Source organism: Akebia trifoliata, chromosome 4 (genome assembly GCF_017979445.1).
Source record: "Akebia trifoliata isolate Shusen 1 chromosome 4, ASM1797944v1, whole genome shotgun sequence".
In the NCBI taxonomy this organism is placed as follows: Eukaryota; Viridiplantae; Streptophyta; class Magnoliopsida; order Ranunculales; family Lardizabalaceae; genus Akebia; species Akebia trifoliata.
This window is the reverse complement of record NC_141378.1, coordinates 37805408-37832300: the sequence shown is the minus strand read 5'-3', so window position 1 is coordinate 37832300 and position 26893 is coordinate 37805408. Positions and strand designations below refer to the sequence as shown.

The following is a 26893-nucleotide window of genomic DNA, read 5'->3' as shown; positions in this document are numbered from 1 at the left end:
TTCTGACCTAGTTTATAAGTTGAAGAATCATGGACCGTCCGATTTTTGTAAACCACTTTTGATGGGGTTGGGAGTTTGAAAAAATTAGTCCATTTCAAAACTTATAATCCCTATTTTGAAAAAATGTTTGGCTCTCTATAGGGCTTTCGAACGCCACCCTTCGATAGCCAACGTTGTTATATATGGCTTAAAATTTTTAGAGTTAACTGATTTTTTGTGAGTATGATATCTACGGTGAGGAGATCATTCTCACAAAAACATAATCCAATCTGAAACTTCTAAGTCCATCAAAAGTGATTTTCAAAATTCCGACAAAAAATTAATGGTCCACAATTTCTATACCATTTTTTATAGGGTTAGAAGGTTCAGATGGGGCTGATTTTTTGTGAAGATGATCTCATCATAGGGATCATCCTCACAAAATAAATCAACTCAATCAGAAGCATTTAAACCACATAGGACAAAATATTGACTAACTAACATCGACAACCAACATTAGGTAACCAACATTATCCTATGTGGCTTAAAATATGATTAGGAGATCATCCTCACAAAAAATCAGTCCAATCTGAACCTTCTAACCCCATAAAAAAATGTTTTAGAATGTGGACTATCCATTTTTTACCAATAATTTATAAGCAACTTTGATCAACTTACAAGTTTCAAATTGGGCTATATTTTTTAAGCCACATAGGACAAAATTGGCTCAATAATGTTAGTTGGTTGGTGAACCTAACCCTATACATATGGAACGTTCGAATGCCTTAGAGAGGGCCAAACATATATATATTAAATATAGGTTAAAAATTTTGGAATGAGCTAATTTTTTATGAGGATGATTTCTACAATGAGCAGATTATCCTCACAAAAATCAGCCCATTCAAAAATTTCTATCCCCATCAAAAGTTGTTTCCATAAATAATGTTAATTTACAAAATAAATACTTGTTAGCATTAATTATCAAATCATTTATTACAAATAAGATATTTAATTCTAAAAACTAAATGTCATTAACATTTATAAACTAAAAAACAAGCATTTATTATGTAAAAAACTAATGCACCCTGATCTTTTTCACTAAAAGACAATGTGCAATAGCATTATTGAAAAAAAATGTTGGAGAATACTAACGTCCTCTTAAGGTTTTAAATATTAGTATTCCCCATATATACTAGAGTTCAACTGTGCCTATTGTAGAGGCCTTCTCTTTAGGGTTCAGGGGGGAAATTGAAAATAATAAAGTTGGAGGGGTATTATTAAAACTTTTGAGATTAAGGAGGTAAATAAATGAAAAATAATAAAATAAGTTAAAGAGAAAAGATAATAAAGTTAAACGTAGGCCAATCAATCTCTTTGAGGTTAAGAGAGGTAAAAATTAAAAACAATAAAGTTGGATGGGCATTATTGGGTAAAAGATAAAAAACAATAAAATGATTAAAGGGGTAAGGGGAAAATATAGTAAAATTACATTGGTGAAAAATAAAAAAAATAAAATGAAACCTACAAAACTATAACTTGATGGGAGGTTTATCCCACAAAACCGTATATATAGATTGAATGCATTGGCTCCCTAACGTCGGCTGCCAAACAGGGACCCAATATATACCATAGAGATCATCCTCACAAAAAATCGGTCCAATCCAAAAATTTTAAGCCATATATGACAAACAGTCTCCCTAACGTTGTCTACCGAACGCTACCCATATATATATAAGTAATAATTACTTTTATTGTTAATAGGAGTAATTTTTGTCATTTTCTTTACATAAGGATAACCACCATTTTGAGTTATTGGGGCCTGAAACCCTCACCTACGATTTCGACATCAAAACACTAAAAAGCCCTATAACATTAAATAAGGATCCGTCGAGGAAAAGCTAAAGCACTACATCAAACCTTCTGCATCAAGGTCATATCAACAACTACCAGCAGTGCAGGAAGCAAAGCAACGAAGACCAGAATGCAATTCTTGAGACAAGTCAGATATAAAACTTTTAGAAGACAAGTCTATAAATCAAAATAACATCAGAAGACTACACTCTAAATGATCCAAACAAATAAGAATAACTTAGATTTGATAACCTACCTAAGAATATAGATATTTGGTTTCGCAAAGCCTTAGGCCACCACTATCTAGTATGGCCTGTACCTCAAATCCATCCTCGAGGGTCGGGCGCCACTGCCTCCATAACTCCACTGCACCCAAAAAATGAAAAAAGAAACAATATTAACCTATAACACATATTGCACAAGCTGATCCATGAATCACAAGATTATCCATTGAAATGGGGAACAAAATGGCTGATTCCATTCGAACATCTAGCTGAGAATACTGAAAACGAAATGGAAACAAACAAATGCATATACTAAGAAAAAACAGTCATTCTAATTTTAGTGGTTTTCCCAACTAAAAGAGCAACCATGTAATGAATTAAAAAAGACTCCCTTTCTCAAACAAGATGTGTTTGAAGGTGGCATGTAAGACTGGTAGAAATAGTGTTTCCTGGTGCAAATTTCACGCTAGTATTCCCAACCAAAAAGGGTTCATAACGAGCGAAAGCTTGCAAGAATCGAAAACATCAACATTTTACTTGTCAAAAAATAAAACTAGTCTATAAAGAAATGTTGAATGAAAGGGTTCTGGAAAAGATACATAAATTTTAGTTATTTTAAAATTTCTTTATTAAGGAGCCAAGTCAATTTTTAAAAAAGAAGCGTGGTTTATAGAGCAGTTAAAAACTCTGTTGTAAAGGAAGGAGCATTTCTTTCAAGAGCTCATGATGGGGGGATATTTACATGTTCCAAACTCACATTTTCAAAACTATTTGTAATCATTAATCAGATGAAAACCACAAATTCTAAATCTTCTTCTTTTTTCGTTTTCTTTCTTTTTTTATTATGGCCATACCGATGGATTGAACCATGTATACTTCGTACTTACATCATAAAAATCCATATTCCCATACATCCTTCCATGCGCACGCATAGGACCACCATATCCGCCATATTGTTCAGCATTTTCCATGAAGTTTCCGCTTGTATCCGGATCATCAAGGGGTGCAGCCGAATCTATGGCAACCTGCATAGAAATTTGATAACATGTGATGGGCCGAAAACAATATCATGAAAACAAAATTCACTAGGAAAAAAAATAAAAAATGAAAATGAAAAATCCAATAAAAATAACCATATGATGACCTCACTCAAAATTCAGCAATCCCATAATGTAAGTCATCTTATTAATTTGTAATCCGATTCAAGGAGAATCATGAGTGACAAAAGTACTAGAGTGACAGCAATTTGGATAAGGGACTCCTCGATAGGTAGGGCTTTCCTACAACCTACCCATCATTATTATTCATCTTGGAACAAAAGCTAGTAATAAAATTGAAATTCACACATCTGGCATCCATGTTTATTATGGAAGATTGAAAAGGAGAAACATGGAATCTTTAGGCCTATCATCCATCAGGAACTTCTGTATGGAACATCAGCTTCTTCTAGTAACCTATACTAAAATCGATGAACCCTACCTTCCGCATAAAAGCCGAGAGACAGAGTCAGTTGAAACCTTGAAAGATTGGGGAACAGCAGTTCACAAATATGATTGGCGACCAGCACCTGAATGTATGTTGGCCTGAAAGTTAACTTGCTAGAAAAGCTTCTGTGAGGTTGTGATTTGTGAATATTCTCACGAAAATACTGGATTGACTTTAAAATTCACATTGATTAACACTTTGCTGACATGGATGTGTACAGAACCATAGATCCCTTTCATCAAGATACGAGTGAAAAGCATCTCTGGTTCTGTGCGCACCTTCACATCAGCTAAGTGTGAATCGATGTGAATTTTAAAGTCAATCCAGCATGACTCTATTCTCACCTGTAGTTAGTTAATGCTGCAAGGGAGAGCCATCGGTGAAAGAGATTGTATGCTCAAATGAGATATACGATGAAGGCTCTAATACGAAAAATCTGGAGGTTCAAGTTGAACTCGGAAGCATGTTTAAATGTCAGCCAGAGGAGTTGTCAGGTTGGTGAAGGAGTTGTCTTATCATCACAAACCAAGGGTGCGAGGAATAATCAGATCAGGATCCTGTGGAGACTAGGCTAGCATTTGCTAAGTATAGCCTTTGTTTCATCCAAGATAAGGGGTTGGATTCCAGGGGTGAGAGTATGCATGCATTGGAGGAGAAATTATCAGGGTGGTTGTTACATCATAATCTAGATGTGCGCATGCTTGAAAGTTTTATCAATTGAGGGCAAAGGGTCCGAGGCAAAGATGATGTCAAAATTATCACTAGGTATGGAGAACAAGACTGGTTGTTGCATCCAGAAAGTGCTGGGGGGCTAGCCTGAAGGTAATATCAGGAGTTCAATGGGAGGAAAGTCTTCGCTAATGCCAACAAGTAAGTTTTGATTCCCCGGTTTTGGAGGTCTTCAGAAGTTCCAAGAGAAGTGGGTTCAAACAAGGTTAAAAAGAAGAAGATGGGGCTTATTAAAGAAGTTAAAGACCTGCAAGGGGGGATTGCAACTTCCCTCAGAGATCAGCGTCTTGCAAGAGATCAGGGTGTGCGAATCAGGTTTCCCATGTTCATATATGATGTAAGAGGCCTCAATGATAGGGCTAAACAATTATTATTAAGTCTATGATTTATGAGGCCAAACCAAGGGTTGTATCTATTCAGAAGTCTAAACTAGAAAGTGCAGATAAGTGGTTGATTGGGGAGTTATGGTATTCAGGACAAAGGATGGTTCTTCCTTCCAGCACTAGGCATAGCTAGAGGGATCATAATTATGTGAGATAAAATGCTCATTGTTGTAGACGATGAGCTATTAGGTGCTCTTTGTTTCAGTTTTTAGTAGATGAGTGGAAGATAATGGAATTGATTGCCCTTGCCATGATCATGAGACAAGTCAATTCTGGCAGGTGCTGGATGATGTTAATGTGGCTTGGTGCAGATTTCAACATGATTCTTTTGTCATTTGAGAAACTAGGAGGTTCTAAGTTAAACTTCCAGGATAAGAATATTTGGGGATTTCGTTAATAGAAACAGGTTATTGGAAATTTTGTTTTGTGGGAAAAGCTTCACTGGTCAAATAATCAAGAGATGCCAATCCTCAACAGATTGGATAGATTTCTGGTATCTTCTGGGTGGAAACAATGTTGTCAAAGTTGTGCCTAGGACTCGTTTGGGTCGCCTAGAACATCCAAGTGCCTAGGTCCCCACTTTAAGTGGTGTTTCAAAAAGTAGGGTTAAATGATAATTTTACAAAATATTTTTGTATAAGACATGGTCTAAAGGGCATGTCTAAAATGAAAAGACATTAGAGAGAGCATTAAGCATATTTGAAGCAAATGAAATGAACACAGAAGAACACACAAATAAAATGAAAAAGAATAGAAAGGTCTATAGAGGAATCACTAGCGTAGAGAGGTATGCACCCAAGCTCTCTAGCAAAGAGTTCTCTTACAACAACAAAAATAGCCAAGATTCCCTTTGCTTTTTTACAACCACCCTTGTACAGGGAGGCCCAACTAAAGAAAGTAAAATTACTAAGATACCATTAAATACCCAACACAAAATATAAATTAAGACATTATCACCACTTGCATCAATATAAGGGTTACATGTTTTTTATTTTGATTACATTTATATTATTTGTTGCTCTTTTTTTTACATGAAATTTACCACATATAAAAAAAAAAAAAATCAATGTTAATATTTTTTCTACTTAAGCCCCACCTGGCCCCCTGCCTACCGCTTTTAATAACCTTGGTGGGAGGAACATTTAGTCTCAACTTTTCAAGAGTTATCCCAATCTAATTTTTTAGCATGCCCTATTTCACTGCAAGCAGGTGTATAACTAGATCTATCCCTTCCAGAACATGTGGCTACTGCACCACAATTTCTCGGAGATGGTTCATGATTGGTGGAGATATGATATCTATCATTCAGTGAAAAATCAAGTGTTGTTTTTGGATGCAAGCTCAAGGCTATCAAGGAAAATTTGAAAAGGTGGAATAAAGAAACCTCTGGAAGAATTGAGGTTAGGAAGTAATGTCTGCAAGAGATTGAGGTGTTTGATAGAGGAGAAGGGTCTGGGAGTCCTTCAGAAGATGATGATAGAGTAAGGAGGGTAATCTCAAAGCAAATCTTTAGAAGTTGGTTGTAATGGACGTGAGTTGGAAATAGATATCTAGAATGAGTTGGCTGAAAGAAGAAGATCAATTATGAAGTTCTTGCATGGCATCGTCATTAGTCATATCAAGGTGAACTTCATCTCCAAGTTGTGTGTGAAAATATGAATAGGGAGTGGTTGGTGGGTGAGGAGGTTGTTATTCTAGGGGTTGTGTAGTTTTATAGGAACTTATATCAAGAAGAACATCTAGCAAGGCCAAGGGTGGATCATCTTCAGTTTGATAAGTTATTGGATGATCATCATAGTTGACTTTAAAGGCATTTTGTGGGGGAAGTTTTCAAAGCCATTGTATCAATAGTGATAAAGACCTGGATCCAGATGAATGATCTATGGATTTCTTTAAGGCGTGCTATGAAACTATTAAAGGAGATATGATGGCAATTGTCGAGGAAATCTATTGTGAAGCTTTCGTAGGTGGTTCCAATTGTTCTTTTGTGACATTAGTCGATAAAAAATCAAGGGCAGATAATATTTTGGATTTGAGAACAATCAGCTTGGTGGGGACTACATATAAAACTACATACAAATATGTTTTCAAGATGAAGGTGGTGCTTCAGGAGATTATTAGGTCAGCTCAGGGGGCTTTCATTAAAGGAAAGCATATTCTTGACGGGGTTCTGATAGCAAACAAGTGCATTGATTCTAGATTGAAATGAAAGATACTAGATGTAATATCTAGATTGACCTTTACAAAGCCTATGACCATTTGCACTGGGAGTTTTTTGGAGTAATTGCTAGGTAATAGGGGTTTTAGGCAGAGGTGAATTTGTTGGGTTATGAGATGTGTGTCATCCCCATCTTTCTTTGTATTACTAAATGGCTAACTGCATGATTTTTTCAAGAGTTTGAGAGAATTGAGGCAAGGGGATCCTCTTACCCCATTCCTATTTGTTATAGTAGCCTAGGCCCTAGGTCGAAGGTTGGGAAAATGGGTGATGGATGATGATTTAACAAATTTATTTTTTTGGTCATCGTGGTATAATTGTGTCCCGTTTGTAGTTTGCAATCGATATGCTTGTGTTTCTCCATGCATCTTTCAGTCAGATGAGGAACCTCAATATTATTCTATGATGCTTTGAGATAGTATTTGGGCTTCCAATGAATTTTTAAAGAGTTAGGGGTTTGTAGTCGACGTTGTTCAAGATATTAATTAGTATGTTGCAGCTCTTGGGTGCCAGGTTGATTGATAATTGCATATAATGAACAATTTCCTTAATCTATGGTCATAATTTTATATTAATTTGATTACTAAAGGATTAATTGGCTAATTTTATGGTTGTACGTTTGGGAGGTTTAAAAGTGAAAGAAACAAGCTAAAGATGGGCTTTTGGATGCATTAAAAGGTCAAAGGGATGAAAAAATATTTTGGAGAAGGACAAGAGCCAAAGAAAGAAGAAAATATATATAAAAAAAGATTTTCCCCCTAATTTGTACGTACCAACTCAAAAAACCCAACCAATTTCTCTCCCCTCCCTATTTTCTCTCCTTTTCTTTTTCTCCAAGTTTTTTCTCTACTCTATCCTTCCATATTTCTCTCGTACATCTACATCCCATATCTTTTCCCCAAATCTTGGTCTCTCCTTTAATCTCTTAATCTTTATTTAATCCCATCTCTTCCAAAAACCCTAATCTCAAATCATTAATACATTCAAAATCTTTGGTTAATATTCATCTTCTGTGACCATAACCCAAAAATTCTTTTTCACCTATTTCTCCCAAATTTCTTCAATTTTTCCCAAATCTGTCAAAGAAATCAATAATCAAAAACGAAAAATGAAGGACCGAATGAGAACTCAAAATGAAGAAGAAATCGAGTTGTACACACGTCTTCCCAACTTTCTTTTTAATTTGTAATTTATTTTAGTCAATAAAACGAATGTTAAATTTTAAAATGATCGGGTAAAAATTTTGATAAAGTCAGAAGGGAAGTCAAAGATTGTATTTAGATTTTTTTTATAGATAAATTAATATTTAAATCTTCTTGAATTTATTATTTTATTATTTGATTGGGTTTTCAATCTAACTAATTTACTTATAGAATTATTTGATCAGATGTGTATTCTGATGCTTGAAATTCCCTATAGTAAATTAATGTGTAAAATTGGTTAACAACAATAATTGATAAATTCTCTATTTTATGAAAAACCTAATCGGTGCGAATCTCAATTTAGATTTTTCGATTAAATCAGATCTTTATTCGAATTTAATTAAGCGATAAAAATCAATAAAAATACCTTTTATAATTTATGGTGAATCTTTAATCCTTAATAATTTTCCCAAATTTAATTTTAGTTCTTTTTTAATTCGATTAAATTGAGTTTCCAATCTTGATCTTTTTTATTTACAAATTTAGGATTTTTAGTTTCCCTTTACATTTTACAATCCATAATTTTGGTTATGCTTCAATCCCTGTGGATCAACCTCGAATTCCCTAGTATTTTATTACTTCACTGCACGCCATGCGTTTGGGGTATTGAATCTACAATATTTAAGTTGTAGCATTGTTTGATTATCATCTTCATATCTTGGTCTCCTGTTGGGGGCTCCATATAATAACAAGGCAATGTATGGTCTAATTCTAGAGAGTGTGGGGAGAAGGCTGACTTGTTGGCAAGTGAAATATTTGTCAAATGTAGAAAAGTTGACTCTAATTAAGTGCACATTGTCCAGTATCGCGGTTTATTTTCTCTCATTATTTTCGATTCCAAGCAGTGTTGTCAAATGCGATCGCATATATGATTTCCAAACATATTTTCCCATATGCCACACTTGCATATGTGAAAATATGTTGTTTGTACAGTATGCGATGGCATAATGTCCAACGGTCAAAATTATGACCGTTGGACACTTTTTTTTTTTTTTTTAACTCCTTTTTTTTCCTATAAATACCCCTCCTAACCCTAATACTTCCACTACAACATATTCTGTACTCTCTACTACCTTCTGTAAGATTCAAGATTCAAGAGTCTTGACTCAAGACTCAACTCCCAAGGCCGAGATCAAGATTCAAGCAATTATCATTCATCATCAAGCATTCAAGATCAAGACTCGAGACTCAAGAAACAAGAATACAAGTATACAACAATACAAGAAGTCAAGATCAAGATTCAATTCATCATCAAGCATTCAAAATCTTCATCTCCAAGAATCCAAGTCTCCATACATTACACGCAATCAAATTCAAGTCACTCTCAAGTCTCAAGTCTAAAGTCAACTCACCATCATCTTTATTTTTCATTCCAAAATCAAATCTCATCTTCTCAACTCTTCACTCTTGAGGTATTTATATTTATTTTTTTAATTATTAATTTGTAATTGTTACTTTGTTAGTAAGTTAATTTGTTGTAAGTTAAAACTGAGAACATACTTCGACTCATATTTGGATTACCTAGAGCATTGAACTTTGAAGTTAGAACTTAGAAGTTTCAAGTTAGAACAAAGTCACACTCATATATTCACACTTTAGAAATTAGAACAACGTTACATATTTACATCACACTTTCACTAATACCACCATCATGTCTTCCTCGTCGAACAACTCTTCCTTAAGGTCAAAGTCTACTGACCTTGATTGGAAATACAAGCATTTTTTTTTTTTAAATATAAGTTTTATTAAAAGAAATAAAAAAAAGGCCGGTCGAGATGACCACCTGAAAGCTAACTACCGTATAATGAATCCTATCTAAAAATGAAATCATCAAAGAACACCCCTTCAAAATCAGGGTAATTTGCTCCCAAAAAACAACCCAAGAATGTTGATCACAATGTTGGGAAGATTCGCTTTTTCGCCTTTGAAGACTCTCTTGTTCTTTTCCATCCAAAGTCCCCAAGAGATTACAAAGGGTAGTAACTTCCATAAGAAATTCATTCTCCCCGCTAGAAAGTTAAGAGTCCCAACCTTGAAACAAAGTTGAAGCTGAGATAGGAAGGATCCAACAAACTCTAAAAGGCCAAAGAAATGGGTCCAAATATCGGAGGAGAGATTGCAATGTAACATTATGTGATCCATAGATTCTCTAGAAGATTTGCAAATAAAACAAAAGTTTGAAAATACGGGCATTATCGTAGTGCAAACAAAAAAAATCAAGTTGTGTGTCAGTTATGCGACTACATAAGGCAAGAATATCTAGTGTATATGTCGGGATCAAATGCAAAGACATGTGACAAGATTACACCCGAGATCCAAAAAGAGATCATGGAATACATGAATAAGATGTCTAGGAAAAAACAAGTTGACACAATTAATTTAGAAAGTTTCATTGAAGGTGGTGGGATTGACGACTACGATGATGACATCGTCGCATATGATACTCCTACGTCGACAGGACGTAGTCGACCACCAGTTCCTCCCCCATGAAGAGCTTCTAAAAGAGCTTGAGCATGTGATCCACTTGATAAATGGTATAGACCACATCCAACGGATGTGGTCAAAAAAGAACAAAGGGTAAACGTCCAACTAAAACCACCATAGAGTGTAGTACCAAAGGTAGAAAAACTACCATTCAGTACATAGCTAAATGGTTATACCAAGCCGATATTGCTTTCAACACCGTTAAATGAAAAAACTTCAAAGTAATGGTGGAAATCATTGGTCAATTTGGACCTGGCCTCAAATTGCATTCATACCATGAAATACAAGTCATGTTCAAAAAAATGAGGTATAGTTTACCAAAGATTTAATAACTGAATATCGAGAATCTTGAAAAACCTATAGATGTATTCTAATGGCTGAAAGATGGATAGATAGAACCGGCCAAACAATAATTAACTTTTTAGTTAACTGTCCTATAAGAACAATGTTCCTTAAATCTGTGAATGTGCTGGCCCATTCTCATACAACCAAGTATTTATTTCAATTGTTAGATAAAACAATTAATGAAATTGATGAAGAACGTGTTGTTTAAGTTGTAACGAACAATGCCCACCGCCTATGCGGCCGTCGATCGCCTCTTAATAGCTAGGAGGCCTTAGTTATATTGGTCGCCATGTGTGGCACATTGCATAGATCTCATATTAGAAAATATAGGTAAATTGCATATACGTACTGTAGCTAAAGCTAGAAAATTAGTTATTTTTATGTATAAACATAATTTACTTTTACAAAGAATACGTGCTCATATAAATAGTAATTTACTTAGACCTGCAATAACACGTTTTGTTATCTTCTTTCTGACACTACAAAGCATTCATGGATAAAGGACAAAACTTAGAAGTTTTGTCGTGTTAGATCATTGGAACAATGGGCCCGGGTCTAAAAAGCCAGAAGGCAAATTGGTTGCCCAAATTATCCTGTCCCAAAACTTTTGGATGGGTGTAGCACTTAGAGATTTTATGCCTTTAACTATTGTGTTTGGTAGATGGCATGAAAAGTAACCCATGGGTATATTTGACTCTATAGAAAAAGCAATTGACAAAATTAAGGAAAATTAACAATATAGAAAAAGAAATTATAATAAAGTAGTTGATATTATAAATAAGAGATGGGTAAGCCAAATTTCGTTTACCTTATATTCGACCACCTACATCCTTAATCCAACCATATACTTCCAATCCACCAATCGTGATGAGGTGGATTTGATGTATATGATTGGATTCCTTAATGTCTTGGAAAAGATGATTCCAACGTAGGAAGAACAAGATAGGATCTTGTCGCAGCTAGATCGATACAAGAACTGCGAAATAATTTTTGGAAGAGAGATTGTAAAGAGACATAGAACTACGAAAATTCCAAGCATAAATAATTAGAAAAAAAATTAAATATATATTGCCTTTATTTGTATTTTAAAATTAAAATACTAATAACTTATAAGTTGCTAACCTACATTCATACAGTCGATTGGTGGTCCGCTTATGGAGTTGATCAAATTACAAAGGATCCGACCTTGAAGAGATTGGCTATTAAAATACTTGGCCTAACATGTTCGAGATCAGGATGCTAACGTAATTAGAACACATTTGAGATGGTATTATAACAAATTAACAACTTAACTTGTTACTTGTTAGTTATTAATTGCTAATTGCTAATTACTTATTAAGTATTATTTATTAACTACTAAGTTAAAATTTGTTATGCGTTGAACAAATTCGCACAAAGAAAGAAATAGACCTGAGTAGAAGAAACTCAATGATTTGGTCTTCATGCAATACAATAAAAAAATTGCATGAAAGATTCAAGCAAAGGAAGAAAAATCTTGGATTTTACGACCCTATCTCCATTGAAGACTTGAGTGGAAATCATTCATGGCTTACCGATGCACGAAAAGAGCCAATATTTGAAGGAGAAGACTTAACTTGGGCCCAAGTTGAGCAAGCAGCTTTTGCACTGGCACCAGCACCTAGGGAAAGCACAAGTCAAAGAAGAAGGGGGAGATGCTCGAGATTACAAGATGAAGACGAGATACATGACGAAGATGAATTTGAAGAACCATGGGAGGATGAGAAGTATGTAAAAGAAGGTGGCATTCAGATGATGATAGGGATGGAAGTGATGTTGGCGAAGGCAACGGTCCTAATGCAAATGTTCCCCAATGGAGTAGGAGGGTTGTGTGGAATATGATGCAAATCAGATTTATTGAAGACTATGCTTTGTAATTTTTAACTTACATTTTTAATAAAGAATTGAGATTTTTTACTTGAATTTCGTGAAGTTTTATTCATCTTTTATATTATATACATGTTTATGAGTCTTACATAATTTATTGTCATTTTTTCTGAGTTTTTTTTTTTATTATTTTATTTATTTAAATAAAAAAAAAATAGTTGATGGCCAAGATGTGATTGCATACGCGCACTGCCTATGCTGGTGGTAGTAGTGGTATGGACCTTTTGCTTATGATGTTTGGAAAGGGATACTCAAAGAAGGGCTAGGCTATCTCTGGTTTCCTAGAAAGCTCTAAGGGGAGGTAGTGTAGGATTATAGTTTTAGGTGATATTTTAACGATTAGGAGATTAAGGAATTGGCAAGGTCGACCAATTACATTGCGGATATCCCATTGTCTTGATTCCAATGATGAGTAGGTGTAGGAGAGGTCTAGGGATGACATATTTTATGTTAGGTACTATCGATTGCTTGTGCATCAAGATCCTCCACCGTTTCCTACAGTGGAGATATGGGGTCTGAAAGTTCAATCCAAGATCTCATTTTTTTTGGACTACAACGTTGGGTAGATCACTCGTGGTGGACTAGCATATACATAGGGGATTTTGTAGGCACAATTTAAGTTGTCTTTGTAATAAGGGGAGATTGGTGAATCACCTACTGATTTATTGTGAGATAGTTCGTGAGGTTTAGGATCACTTTACGGATTTGTTTAGTATTTTTACACTAGTCATTATTTTCTAACTCCCCCCAAACTCTCCTGATGTGGCTATGAATAGAACCATAGGTTTGTTTCCTCGGGATACACAATTGCACATCCCCATAAATATGTGCAGTTATCTGTCCCGAGGAAAATCTATGGTTCTACGCACAACTATGTTATGAGAGTTTAGTGGGAGTTTGTCAAACTGAGTCATTTTATCATTATTCTTTTTTACATACTTCCCAATTTTGGTTCCTTTCTTCAAGGATAAGGAGCACCCTCTGCATGAAATCATTATCTCTATTATGGGTCTCCAATGTTTTTCATGTGAGGTGTTTTAAGGAATTTAGTAGGGATATTGTCTGACGACTTCATGAGCAGTGGGGGTGTGGAGTTTAGCTAATGTGTAAGGTTTTGGTGTTCGGCCCTGTGGCCTTTTCTGTTGTGCTCTTTGTTGGTCATCCCAAGCACTTTTCTAAATTGAAGGCTTTTTTTTTCTTATCATAGGCATCCCCTCCCTTTGGGTGAGACTAATCCCACAGCCGCATGCACCGCCCACTCGGAAAGTCTTACGTGCAAATTGTTGAATCGAGGATCAACTGAACCATGGACGATGGGCCCAAGGAATTCATAGCTTCATGGGGTTTCGAACACTTGACCTACCCTTCTTGAGGAGCTTATCAAGGCTCGGCTTGCCACTAGGCCAACCCCTTAGGGTTATTTACTTATCAAAAAAAAAGAGGGGACCAAAGGTTCTATTTTATTGGACCAAAATTTCTGAAGTTGTAATGGATTTGTTCTTTTTAAGAATTTTGTTTTTGAAAAGACCTCATTGTTTAAATGTACATTCTCTAGTCAAGTCAAAAATCTCTCCTCAAAAACTTGACAGGATCATGCTTTCAGTGATCTGGCTCCTCTAACATGACAAAATGTTTAGAAATTGCAAAAATAAATGAATGTTCCACTCTTCTTTTATTTGTTTATTATTTCCTTCCTTTTTATTATTCTTTTTCTTTCTTTCCAGAGTATATTTCTTTAAAAATTGGAAATATTAACCAAAATTAAGAGATAAATCTTTGAAGAAAATGCTTATGTCAATGTCCATAGAGGCTATGCTTGAAGGGTAATACCTGCTGTCCACAAATCTCATGAGACCTTCGGGATACACGCTCTACAACACCATCATCTGCAAAAGTTACAAAACCAAAACCACGATGGCTGGTTCTTTTTGGGTCCTACATCCAGTTAACAACCATCTCTCAGTTGGTTACTGTGAACCAACTCATCAGTTGCATAGATAAAATACCTCCATTGTTACCTTGGGAACATAAACATCCAAAATACGGCCAAATCTGCCAAAATAGTTGCGAAGATCTTCAGCTCCCGCCTCCTGTGGAAGCCTGCCAACAAAGATCTTTTTGCCCATTCCTCGATTTGGTCCAAAGGACCCTCCTACACCAACCAATATACTAACTGCCTGTTTAAAAGTTACTAGAAGGTGGCATGTGCAGGCGCACGTATATCAAAAGAGCTTATTTGTAATTTAAAATGTTAATTAAAGGATTTTTGAAGATAAGATAGGCAAAAGGATATTTTCGTAACCAATGTGATCATAGGATCGTGGGATTGCATTTTTCTTGGTTTTTGACCAAAATGACTCTGATTATATTAAGTTTAAATGTAAAGGTGGGGGCATTAGTGAGATCCAAATTTTGGTGTCAAATCACTTCTACTCCGCCTTCTCTCATTATAATAGTAAAGATATATGCGTGCGTGTGTGAATTGACCAGTAAACAAACTTACTTCCATAACCTAAGCTTGGATGGTCGTATAACGTTGGAGCACCTAATGCTGCATATCTAGTTGCCGCTGTAATATAAGCACTATATGCACCATATCCACCCGGAGTTGGTCTGCTACGTGGCTTCAAGTCCTCATCCTGAGATGTAGTAGCATAAAGTTGAACTTTGATGTCAATTAGATAAACAAAAAGACAATCATATGGAGATGGTTTAAGGTTATAGAAAAAGAAAAAAAAAATTCTCTAATAACAGAAAAATAGATTCTAGGCTGGAAAGGATAGTAGTTGCCTTTGGTGTTGCTCGATCCACAACTATAGTAGAGTCTCCCAATACATGAGTTTCTGTCATCAGGGTGTCCACAGAATCTGCGATACAAGAATAAATTAAAAAAAAACCTTAATTTTAAGCAGCCAAATGTAAGCAACAAAAATTGAATTTCAAAAGTAGATCACTAGTCCACAATTCTATCATTCATTAGGATGGGGAGATTGAGCGATGTTTCCCGTGGAATTACAGCTGTAGGGTTAAAGCGGAGGTATGCTTTTGGAATGCTATGTAACAAACGCATAACAATAAAACTAAAAAAATAAGTTGATGAGGCAGAAGGTCAGCTAAGCTTTATAGAGGATCAATTAGGAAATATGTTCAAAGATTGAGTAGCAGAGATGAGGATGTCCAGATCTATGAGTGGAAAAACTAAGGTAAAATTAAAATATAGTATTAAAAATGCTTTATGGGTCCAACTGAGTAAAGCGAGTATAATTTGATTAATAATATGACCCCAAAATGATTCAAAATTAAAAACACTTGAACGTCATACAAGGAAAATTGTTAACCCAACTAAAAAAATACTTTCTATGTCAGATTAGATTAGTTAAAAGTTCATGTCAAGTATAAACTTTTGCCTCTAAACATTGAAAAAATCTTTCAATCCTTCACCTCCCTCATAAGCACCCCATCTACTTCCATCCCCTTCTTTCCTTTCAGCCTCCCTTCCCATTCAATCCCCCTTTTCCTCCTTTTTTCTTATGCATGTCAAATGATAGGGCTTAATATGGACTAACCTGCACTTTCGAAAGTGATAAACCCAATTCCACGATGCCCTTTGGAGCCTTGATCCTGCAATATATTGGAATTAATAATCGAAACTCATGATATTCAGAAGGCAGTTGAATGAAATATCTAGGTTCATGTAATATTAAAAGGATTCTATTTAATGTTTTTCCAATAAAATATATATATTCAAGTTCAAAGGACAATAAGATTTACAGAAAGTAAATAATGGCATAAAACATAACATGCCTTCACCAATCAAATAAAAAAGGGATAACAAAACTTTGATCAATAGAACATAAAAAATAAAAATAAAAACTAACTTTAAGCCCTGTAGATTCATTAAAATACATTTGAAAGACTTGTATTTTGCTGCATGAAAGTGTACTTTCTATACATTGAATAAAGGTTAAACGACCAATTATAATAAATGTGGCAAAAATATTTGCTATAAGAGATTTTATTTTTTTCATCATTTCTTTTGGGTTGGAATCTGGAAATTTAGTCAAAAGAAGAAAACACCTTTCAGTTCTCATTATTCAAAATAAATAAATAAAACCCAGTCATGGATGTCGTTTCTCTATCGAATATATTAATTATCTAATATTAAAAATATTTTTGTCTCTCTCAATGGCTACTTGCATGACCTTTTTCATCGAAATCCAGTTTCGATGTCAGCGTTAACATGTGCCCATCACCAGCTTAGCTAGAAAGAAACAGGGAGATTTTCTACCTGACAGAACCAATTAAATGGACCCCAGTGAAAAAGAAAAAGATAATCACTTTTTCAAATGCCAATCGACAAGTTTGTTGTGGTAAACACAATGACGTTAAGTATTTAAAACTTAAATAGGCAACATGTCTCTCAAACTTAACAGGAAATTTTAGACAGCTTTGTTAGGAGCATCACTCTTATTCAAAGGTTCTTGAAAGATGTGAATATTTAAACACAAAAATTGCAAAACCTGATTCCAAGTAAACCACATTCATGGAACTATACAGATTACATAATATATTAAAAGGGCATGTTCGAACTCACTTTTGGCATGTATAGATCTGTTATCTCTCCATAGGTCTCAAAATAACTGCAAACAATTCACACACCACTATGTTGGCTCCTCATAATAGCAGAAATAGCAAAAAAGCCTTCACCTAAGGAGAGATTCTATTCTAAACTAAATGTGAGCCATGTTTACCTTCGGAATGATTCTTCTGTGACAGATTGCGGGATTCTAGCCACAAATATCCGAGTAGCTTTCTTTGAAGATGTCCTCATTTCTTCCTGCCAAAAAATATGATTCACCAAATCGGTGTGTTTAAAGTAACTTGAGTTTGACAAAACTCTCTCTTGATGAAATCTTAGTGAAGCAGAAAAAGAAACTTCAATAATTACTAGTTTAAAACCTTTGGAATCGCTACTTTTACTTCCAGCATTCTGTTGCCAAGATAGTGCTCACTTGCAAGTGCATTCTGTAGTCAAATGACATTGAACGTGAAAATGTGTTGTAATTTGAGCAGAAACATCATAGAGATAATGAATTTGTACAAAACCTAGTCAGAGGTGGCTAAATAAAAGCAAAATATAAAACCATAATTCTATTGTAATGTAAATCAAGGAAAAAAATTATTTATGACCAAATTCTGGTTTCACTAGCAAGCCAAAATAGGATTGTAGGATGACTCACACATCTACAACAATTCCCCTTATTTTATTTAAGAATTCTAATGAGACAAAGAAGTGCACACTTATGGAGGGCAGGCCCTAGACTGAAAATAAATGTTGAACAAGATTCATGTTAACTCCAAATATTTGAAGAAAGTCTAGAGTGGCAAAACATTTAATGAGAAAAAGTGAATTGGGTCATCTCGGGTCTAAATAGAAGCCATTAATATGTCAAACTACAGTTAAAGATAATTTAAAACTAACGATACTCCTTTCCTTTCAAGAATGACAAGTTTTTTGCCAATTGACTCCATGGTTTAGAGTCTAGTCTCAATCAGTCAATAGAGCAAGTAAAACGTCTCGGCTGAAACATTGGAGACAATCTTATGCAAACCTCCAATATGTCATTCTGATTAGACTCAAGACTGAGATGTCTTGCCAGAGACATTCTGACACTATAAGAAATTTTGAATCATAATTAGCACTACTCAATCAAGCACTATCCACAAATTAGACACACTAACATGTATGCATTGGGCCAGATCAGAAGAAAATTGAATTCATGCAATTCCATAAACAGATTAAGCAATAACTTTCAAAAGTCATTTTCTGACTGGTAGTCCCAAAAAGGTCAATTTATGTTCAGAAACAACATCTACAGAAGAAAAAGTGCTTTCACTGCCTTCAGTCATCCATTTTTGAAGATTTTATGTTTAGATGGGAAAGTGTAATTAGGGAGTAATTCTTCTTTGTTTCGTTCTTCGATGACTCCTTGTCCTCTTTCAATAAAATTTTACTTATAAAAAATAAAAATTGAAGCTTCCAATTATGCTTGACCTCCCCAATCCCATGTATTTTAACATCACAATGATTGAATCTCCAAAAGTTTGAACGTAACAATGAGGATCAAAACACACCAACAAAGAACCATGCAATACGAATCTAAACAATGGTTTTCAACTATAAATATATATGAGAGTAGATATTTATTAAAATATATTCTAAAACTTGTTACCTTAGCATCTTCAGTGGACACAAATGTTGCATAGCCAAAACCGCGAGACCGGCCAGTGGACCGCTCCTAAAACACAAATGAAAAAGAAACAAAAATACTTTCAGGTAAATATCTCTAAAATAAGATGAGAAAACTTGGATAAAGGTTCCAATGGTAAAAGCTATTTGTCACTTGACTAAACCTAGTTAAACTAGTGAAAATACATTTACATTTGGAATGAATTTCTTCTTGAGAGCTCAACAGTACAACATGTTTACATTTGAAATGAATGAGTTATACAGAACAATGTTAAGTAACCTTGGATTTAATCAAACAAAAATATTAACAACTAGCAAACATAAGAAATAAATAAATAAGCATAAATTTCTGCTATTACCCCCAATGGAATATGAAATGCTTTCTATGCATTGACACTTTTAAAGAAGGCTGACATGAGCTACTTGTAATTTTTTTAGAAAGCATGTAACTCAAAGCTGATATTTCGGAGCTTCAACTAGAATATCAATCAATTTCGTGTGAGTCACATGCTTTAGCGAAGATGGTGGAAGACGAATTCGGAAACCGTGATCTGGGTAATGCTGGTTTTGCAAATACCTTCTGTATTAATTCCACTTCAATGTTAGAAAGGGTAAGTTCTAGGATTAGTATTTGGCTAGAATGAATGAAAGGCTGAAGAGAAAGAAGGGGGAAACAGGGGAGGAGAGATTATAATTATCTATAATCTGGGCGTTACTGTTGAATATAGGAAGAAGAGGAATTTAAAGAAATTAAAGAGTTTGAGGATATCAGTTTCTGCTAACTTTTCAACAAGTCGAACTGCGAATGTAAGATATTCCCAGCGAAGCCGCGATGAAAACAAGAAGGCTCCTTCGGCAAGAAACTCCATGATGTCTGTGGTTGATAGAGATCGGAACTAGAAGAGTTCGAAAAAACTGAATTTCTGAAAGGGATTATCATTACTTTTGAGCATTTTTGTTCTTTTCAAGTGTTCTACAGGTAGTATCATGATGTGGAATTGAGGATTGTTGTAATTCTTTAGCAAGAAATGTTAATGGATCAAATTTTGTGTGCCATCTATTAATTTTTCCAGGCTCTTGGGCCATCAAAGCTAAATATTAAAAGGTAGAGGGTAAAATTGTAAGGGAAAGATGGTAGACTTGACATACCAAATAACCATTGGAAAATGTTTTATGTATTAGTATGGATGATTAATTTTACGATTTTAATTTTTAAAAAAATACTTTCACATGTATAAATATATCTTTTGATATAGTATATTAAGGCATGAGTGTCCCATACATGAAAAATGATACCATTGATGGGTCAACATTACATATATAAAGCACGAGGACTAGGAAAAAAAAACTACAAAAGAACTTATAATTATGGGTGGTGTTCGGCAGCCAACATTGTCCTATATGGCTTAAAAGTTTCGGATTGAGCTGATTTTTTGTGAGAATGATCTCTATGGTGAGGAGATCATCCTCACAAAAAATCAGCCCAATCTGAAACTTCTAAGTCCATCAAAAGTGGTTTACAAATTTTCGATAAAAAAAATCGATGGTCCATAATTTCTAAACCATTTTTTATGGGGATTAGAAGTTTCAGATTGGGTGGGCTTCTAGGACAAACGTGTTGGCTTCCTAACGTTGGCTGCCAAACCTGACCATATAATTATTAGTAATTTTCAATTGCACCACCCTTACACAAGTTCTAAATAGATCAAAACAAAATCTAGAAGAATAAAAAAGTTCGTGAAGCCCTATCTTTGAAATTTTTGTTATGATTGCAACTTCGCACCCATGTGCCATATAAGATACAAAATTATGAAAATCTTCATTCGAATTTTACTAGCCATCCAAAAAGTTCTATCATACTAAAAAAACCATTTCGAACTATTAATTGATGAGAAGTGACTTATTTTAGGATTTTTGTTTGGTATATTTCTGTTAGAATAAATCTCTTAATATTAGAGTTGTTATTGTTTAATTGACAATTTCTTTGTTTCATGTACCACGTAGCATTAGTTGAGCTATAGTGGGCTGTTTTTACTCATTCAGTTAGGATTCTGTTAAGGCTATAAAATGCCAAACGCAGTTGTTTTCAATAAAATAAGTCATTCATTCAATTTGTCTTGATTTGGATCACTTGCAATCATCTTGATCATCTGTTCATAACAAATTGGTATCAGAGCTCCCACTAGGCTTGAGAAAAAAGGAAAGCCGCAGTCTTTCGAGTAACTCGCAAACACAGAAGAGTAAGAGAGAGAGATGGCGAACGACGGCAAGAACGAAGGCAATAGCAATTTCATCCAACCATCCATACCACGTTTTGATGGTTACTATGATCATTGGAGCATGCTGATAGAGAATTTCTTGAGATCCAAGGAATTTTAGAACTTGATTGAGACAGGTTATGTGGAGCCAGAGGCAGTAGTAGCTATGATTGAAGCATAGCAAAATAGACTCGAGGAATTGAAGCTTAAGGACTTGAAAGTGAAGAATTACCTATTTCAGGCAATTGACAGGACTATTCTGGAGACCATCCTAGAGAAGAACACCTCAAAGCAGATATGGGATTCAATGAAGAGGAAATATGAGGGAAATGCAAGAGTGAAGCATTCGATTCTTCAAGCACTAAGGAAGGAGTTTGAGACCCTCGAGATGAAAATAGGTCAGAACATCACTGAGTACCTTGATAGAGTTATGATTGTTGCCAATAAAATGAGGATTTATGGGGAACAAATGCAAGATGTAACAATTGTGGAGAAGATCCTTACATCTTTGACTGACAGATTCAATTACATAGTCTGTTCAATCGAAGAATCCAAGGACATTGATGTGTTCTCAATCGATGAGTTGCAAAGCTCATTGATTGTACATGAACAAAAGTTCCAGAAAAGTAGTGGGGAAGAACAAGCCCTAAAGGTGACATCTAAAGATAAGTTTGGAGGTAGAGGCCGAGGCAAAAGTGGTTTTAGAGGAGGGGGAAGAGGCAGAAGGCGTCAAGCCTTCGATAAAACCACTGTGGAGTGTTATCGGTGCCATAAGCTTGGCCACTTCCAGTATGAATGTCCTACTTTGAACAAGGAGGCAAATTATGCTAAATTGGATGAGGAAGAAGAGATATTGTTGATGTCTCATGTGGAGTTGAATGAAGCAAGGCGTGAGGATGCATGGTTTTTGGATTCTGGGTGCTCAAATCATATGTGTGGAGACAAGGCTATGTTCTGTGAGCTGAATGAGGGGTTTAGGCAACTGGTGAAACTTGGAAACAACACAAGGATAACAGTGCTCGGGAAGGGAAATGTTAAGTTGTATTTGGATGGCATTCATCATGTTGTCACAGATGTGTTTTATGTACCTGAATTGAAGAATAATCTTCTGTGTGTAGGACAGTTACAAGAAAAATGTCTAACTATCCTTATCAAAACAGGAATGTGCAAGATCTATCATCCTGTGAGAGGTTTGATTATTCAAACCAGGATGACAACTAATAGAATGTTTGTACTGTTGGCAAGGGCTCAAGTCAAAGAAGCTTCATGTTTCCATGCACCTGCACAAGACCTTTCACATCTATGGCATTGCAGGTACGGCCATCTTAGTCATAAAGGACTAAGAACCTTGCGATACAAGAAAATGGTTCGAGGATTACCATAGCTACCTACACCAACTACAATGTGTACTGCTTGTGTAGTTGGTAAGCAGCACAGAGATCCCATCCCAAAGAAGAGCCAGTGGAGAGCATCTCAGAGGCTACAGCTCATTCATGCTGACATCTATGGCCCAATCACACCAATTTCAAACAGCAAGAAAAGGTATTCCTTGTGTTTTATTGATGACTATAGCAGAAAAACATGGGTTTATTTTTTGATAGAAAAATCAGAAGCTTTCCAGTTCTTCAAGTATTTTAAGAAGCTTGTTGAAAAAGAAACTGGCCAATTTATTAAGTGTTTAAGAACTGATAGAGGTGGTAAATTCAACTCTGTGGAATTCAATGAGTTTTATACGTAGAATGGAATCAAGAGGCAGCTCGCCACAGCCTACACTCCTCAGCAAAATGGAGTGGCTGAGAGGAAGAATAGGATAGTGATGAACTTGGTGAGGTCCATGCTTTCAGACAAGAAGATTCCCAAAACCTTCTGGCCTGAGACAGTGAACTGGACTATGTATGTGTTGAATAGGTGTCCCACTCTTGCAGCATGGAGTGGAGTGAAGCCCTCAGTTGAACACCTTAGAGTGTTTGAATGTGTGGCACATGTCCATGTGCCTGATGCAAGAAGAACCAAACTGGAAAACAAGAGCCTATGTTGTGTACTGCTAGGTGTTAGTGAAGAATCCAAAGGTTACAGGTTGTATGATCCTGTTGCAAAGAGAGTTGTGGTAAGCAGGGATGTAATTTTTGAAGAAGCGAAACAATGGGAATGAGATACGAGCTACATGGAGCAGTTACTAATGGATTTGGAATGGGGAGAAGAAGAGAGTGGCACTGATGAAGATGAAGCAAATAGCAGTGAAGGTAATGAGACAAGTGAGAATGATACTGAAGGCTCAGGAAATGCTTCCTCAAATACAACAAGTGAAGACAATGTCAATCCGAATAAGAGAAGAGAGATACATGCTCCTGTTTGGATGAGAGACTATGTCTCTGGAGAAGGATTATCAGAGAAAGAAAATGAGTTGAATATGGCACTTGTAGCTCCAGCTGATCCACTAAGCTATGAAGAGGCAGTGAAGAGTTCCAAGTGGAGGCAAGCTATGGATGCTGAAATAAGGTCAATTGAGAAAAATGAGACATGGAGTTTGACTGAATTACCAGCTGGCGCTAAGAAGATTGGAGTGAAATGGATATATAAGACCAACCTTAATGAGTTTGGTGAGGTGGATAAGTTCAAAGCCCGGTTAGTTGCAAAGGGTTATGCTCAACAACATGGTGTGGACTACACAGAGGTATTTTCCCCAGTTGCAAGGATGGACACTGTACGCATGATCATTGCTCTAACTGCACAGAAAAGTTGGCTTATCTATCAACTCGATGTTAAATCTGCTTTTCTCCATGGAGAATTAAGTGAGGATGTGTTTGTGGAGTAACCAAGAGGCTATGAGCACAAGGTTTACAAACTACTTAAGGCTTTGTATGGACTAAAACAAGCTCCTCAACTTGGTTTAGTCGTATTGAGGCTCACTTTACTCATGAAGGGTTCTAGAAGTGCATCAGTGAGCAAACCTTGTTTGTCAAGCAAAGCAGTAGAGGTAAAATTTTAATTGTCAGCATTTATGTCGATTACTTGATTTTTACTGGTGATGATAAGCAAATGATGTTAGAGTTTAAGGAATCAATGATGAAGGTATGTGATATGACTGATCTAGGAAAGATGAGGTTTTTCTTGGGTATAGAAGTGTTACAAAAGGATGATGGGATTTATGTCTATCAAAGAAAATATGCATAGGAGGTTCTGAGACGTTTTGGAATGGGAGAAAGTAATGCAGTGATGAATCCTATTGTTCCTAATTTCAAAATTGGGAAAAATGGAGAAGGTGACAGAATTGATGAGACCTACTATAAGCAAATGGTAGGCAGTCTTATGTATATCACTACTACAAGGCCAGATATGATGTTTGTTGTGAGCTTTATAAGCAGGTTTACGGCCAAACCAACAGAACTTCATTTGCAGCCTGCAAAGAGAGCACTGAGACACTTGAAGGGCATTGTTGATTATGGAATATTTTACATGAAAAGTGGGAACAAGGAGTTGGTTGCATTCACTGACAGTGATTATGCAGGAGACTTAGAGGATAAAAAGAGCACATCTGGCTATGTTTTGGAGGAGCAGTTTCTTGGTCTTCAAAGAAACAGCCTATAGTCACTCTTCCAACAACTGAAGCCGAGTTTGTGGCAGCTGCAACCTGTGCTTGCCAAACAGTGTGGATGAGAAAGATTCTGGAGAAGTTGAGTCATGCACAAGATGGTTGCACTACTGTGATGTGTGATAACAACTCAATCATCAAGGTCTCAAAAACCCCCGTTATGCATGGACGCAGTAAGCATATTGATGTGCGGTTTCATTTTCTGCGTGATTTAACTCGAGATGGAGTTGTTGAGCTCGTGCATTGTGGTTCTCAAGATCAAGTGGCAAATTTGATGACTAAACCACTTAAGTTGGAGGCATTTCTGAAGCTTCAAGATCAGTTGGGAGTGTGTATGATGCCTAGAGTAAACTAATTGCTTACACAGCAGTTAATTTAACGGAGGGAATGATGCGAAGTGCCTTATTTTTAGGATTTTTGTTTGGTATATTTCTGTTAGAATAAATCTCTTAATATTAGAGTTGTTATTGTTTAATTGACAATTTCTTTGTTTCATGTACCACGTAGCATTAGTTAAGCTATAGTGGGCTGTTTTTACTCATTCAATTAGGATTCTGTAAGGATATAAAATGCCAGACACACTTGCTTTCAATAAAATAAGTCATTCATTCAATTTGTCTTGATTTTGATCACTTGCAATCATCTTGATCATCTGTTCATAACATTAATCAATAAAAAATCTCATTTTCACAAGATCTTGCAGCACCCAACCCATAAGTTGTCTATGGAACGCAAACATAGATAACCCAAGCACACACCCATTGCAAAATTATAATGAAGAATCGACATATAAACCAGTGAACCACACAACAAAAAGATGCAAACCTTCATAACAATTACATCCTCCAACTCCCCAAACTTGCTCATATATTGTCTCAGACCGTCCGTATCGACATCCCATGGGATACCAAGAACCTAATAAACCAAAAAAAAAAAAAATTAGGAATAAAAAAATAAAATATTGACCCAAATTTGAGAATAAATAAGTGAAGATGTTACAAATTACGGACCACAAGCTTATTCTCCATCAGATCTGAGATGCTGCAACGTAAGAAACACTAATGTTCACCCAAAAAAAAACACCGAACAATCTAAATCTCTCACACGTCTCTCGCTCTCTTCCTCTCGTCTCCCTCTATCTCTACCTCTACCAATCGATCCCTCCTGCAGCGCCAAATGAACAAATCTCTTTCTCACGCAAACACAACAACAGGAATTGAAACAACAGCTCACCATTGTTGCGATTCAACTTCAAATTAAATTACAGAATAAAACCAAAATCAAATCACTCGCTCACCGATCTCAGAACCCTCGCTCGCTTTCCCTATCTCTCTCTCTCTCTCTCGTGCTCGCCGCTCCCTTCTATCCTGCGCTTCGAATATCTATTTTGGAGCCTTTTACTCGTTTTTGAGACGCGATAATTATTTTTTAACAAACTTTTCGGGGAAATTACTTAAAACACCGGAGAGATGCTATTGACACTCCAATTTTTACTTATTACACCCCGTTAAAAAAGAAACCTACCCAGCTGGCAATCATCCGATTTTGATCCGGGATCCGAAAAAATCGGATTGGAATTTAAGATCCGAATATTTTATTCGGATCAATTTCGGATTATCCAAAACCCGATCCGATGCATCTTTATACAAAAATTCTGAATCTACCTCTCTCTCTCTCTCTCTCTCGCCCTCGGTCTCTTTCATTTCAGATACGGCTCTCTCTCATAGTTTTGTTCATGTCTTTTGGTTCTTCATTGAATAAAAGAAAAAGTAGGGTTTCAAGAGATTCTACTCTCTCAATTCTTATCTTCCCCTCCTTCAAACCCTAGGTATACTTCGCCATTCTCCCCCTCAAAAAAAAAAAAAAAAAACAGGTATTATTCCCAAATCCTTGGCATTTCTTTTCCAGAAACCTAATTTTATAAAAACAAGAAAACAGAGTTCGGTTCGGTACGGATCGGTTTTGGGTTGGTTGAATTTGAAATCGAA

General features: G+C 35.7%; 1 protein-coding gene across 3 annotated transcripts; it reads right to left on the bottom strand.

The window, feature by feature from the left end:
• Positions 1-1682: 1682 nt before the first annotated feature.
• LOC147404878 (heterogeneous nuclear ribonucleoprotein 1-like) lies at positions 1683-26343 on the bottom strand. Of its 3 annotated transcripts, XM_086440964.1 has the most exons (15): positions 26203-26342; positions 25916-26069; positions 25731-25820; positions 19039-19104; positions 17765-17830; positions 17557-17642; positions 17400-17445; positions 16372-16426; positions 15596-15672; positions 15309-15444; positions 14824-14957; positions 14636-14740; positions 2942-3079; positions 2087-2196; positions 1683-1968 (listed from the first exon to the last, which is right to left on the bottom strand). In XM_086440964.1, the coding sequence occupies exons 2-14, from the start codon at positions 25931-25933 to the stop codon at positions 2134-2136; spliced, it is 1080 nt and encodes a 359-aa protein (XP_086297090.1). In that variant the 5' UTR covers positions 25934-26069; positions 26203-26342; the 3' UTR covers positions 1683-1968; positions 2087-2133. The 3 variants fall into 3 exon arrangements, with proteins under 3 accessions (XP_086297090.1, XP_086297089.1, XP_086297088.1); XM_086440963.1 differs by having other exon boundaries at positions 1710-2196; XM_086440962.1 differs by lacking the exons at positions 1683-1968; positions 2087-2196; positions 2942-3079 and adding exons at positions 8646-11876; positions 12027-12116 and having other exon boundaries at positions 26203-26343.
• Positions 26344-26893: the final 550 nt, after the last annotated feature.

What these genes read in the sequence shown, in the direction of transcription:
- LOC147404878 (XM_086440962.1), bottom strand. An exon ending in AGGATGTAATTGTTATGAAG is followed by an intron (nt 19,105 to 25,730) that starts GTTTGCATCTTT and finishes TTTGTGTTTTAG; the next exon opens with GAGCGGTCCACTGGCCGGTC. An exon ending in ACAGAAGAATCATTCCGAAG is followed by an intron (nt 17,446 to 17,556) that starts GTAAACATGGCT and finishes AATTGTTTGCAG; the next exon opens with TTATTTTGAGACCTATGGAG.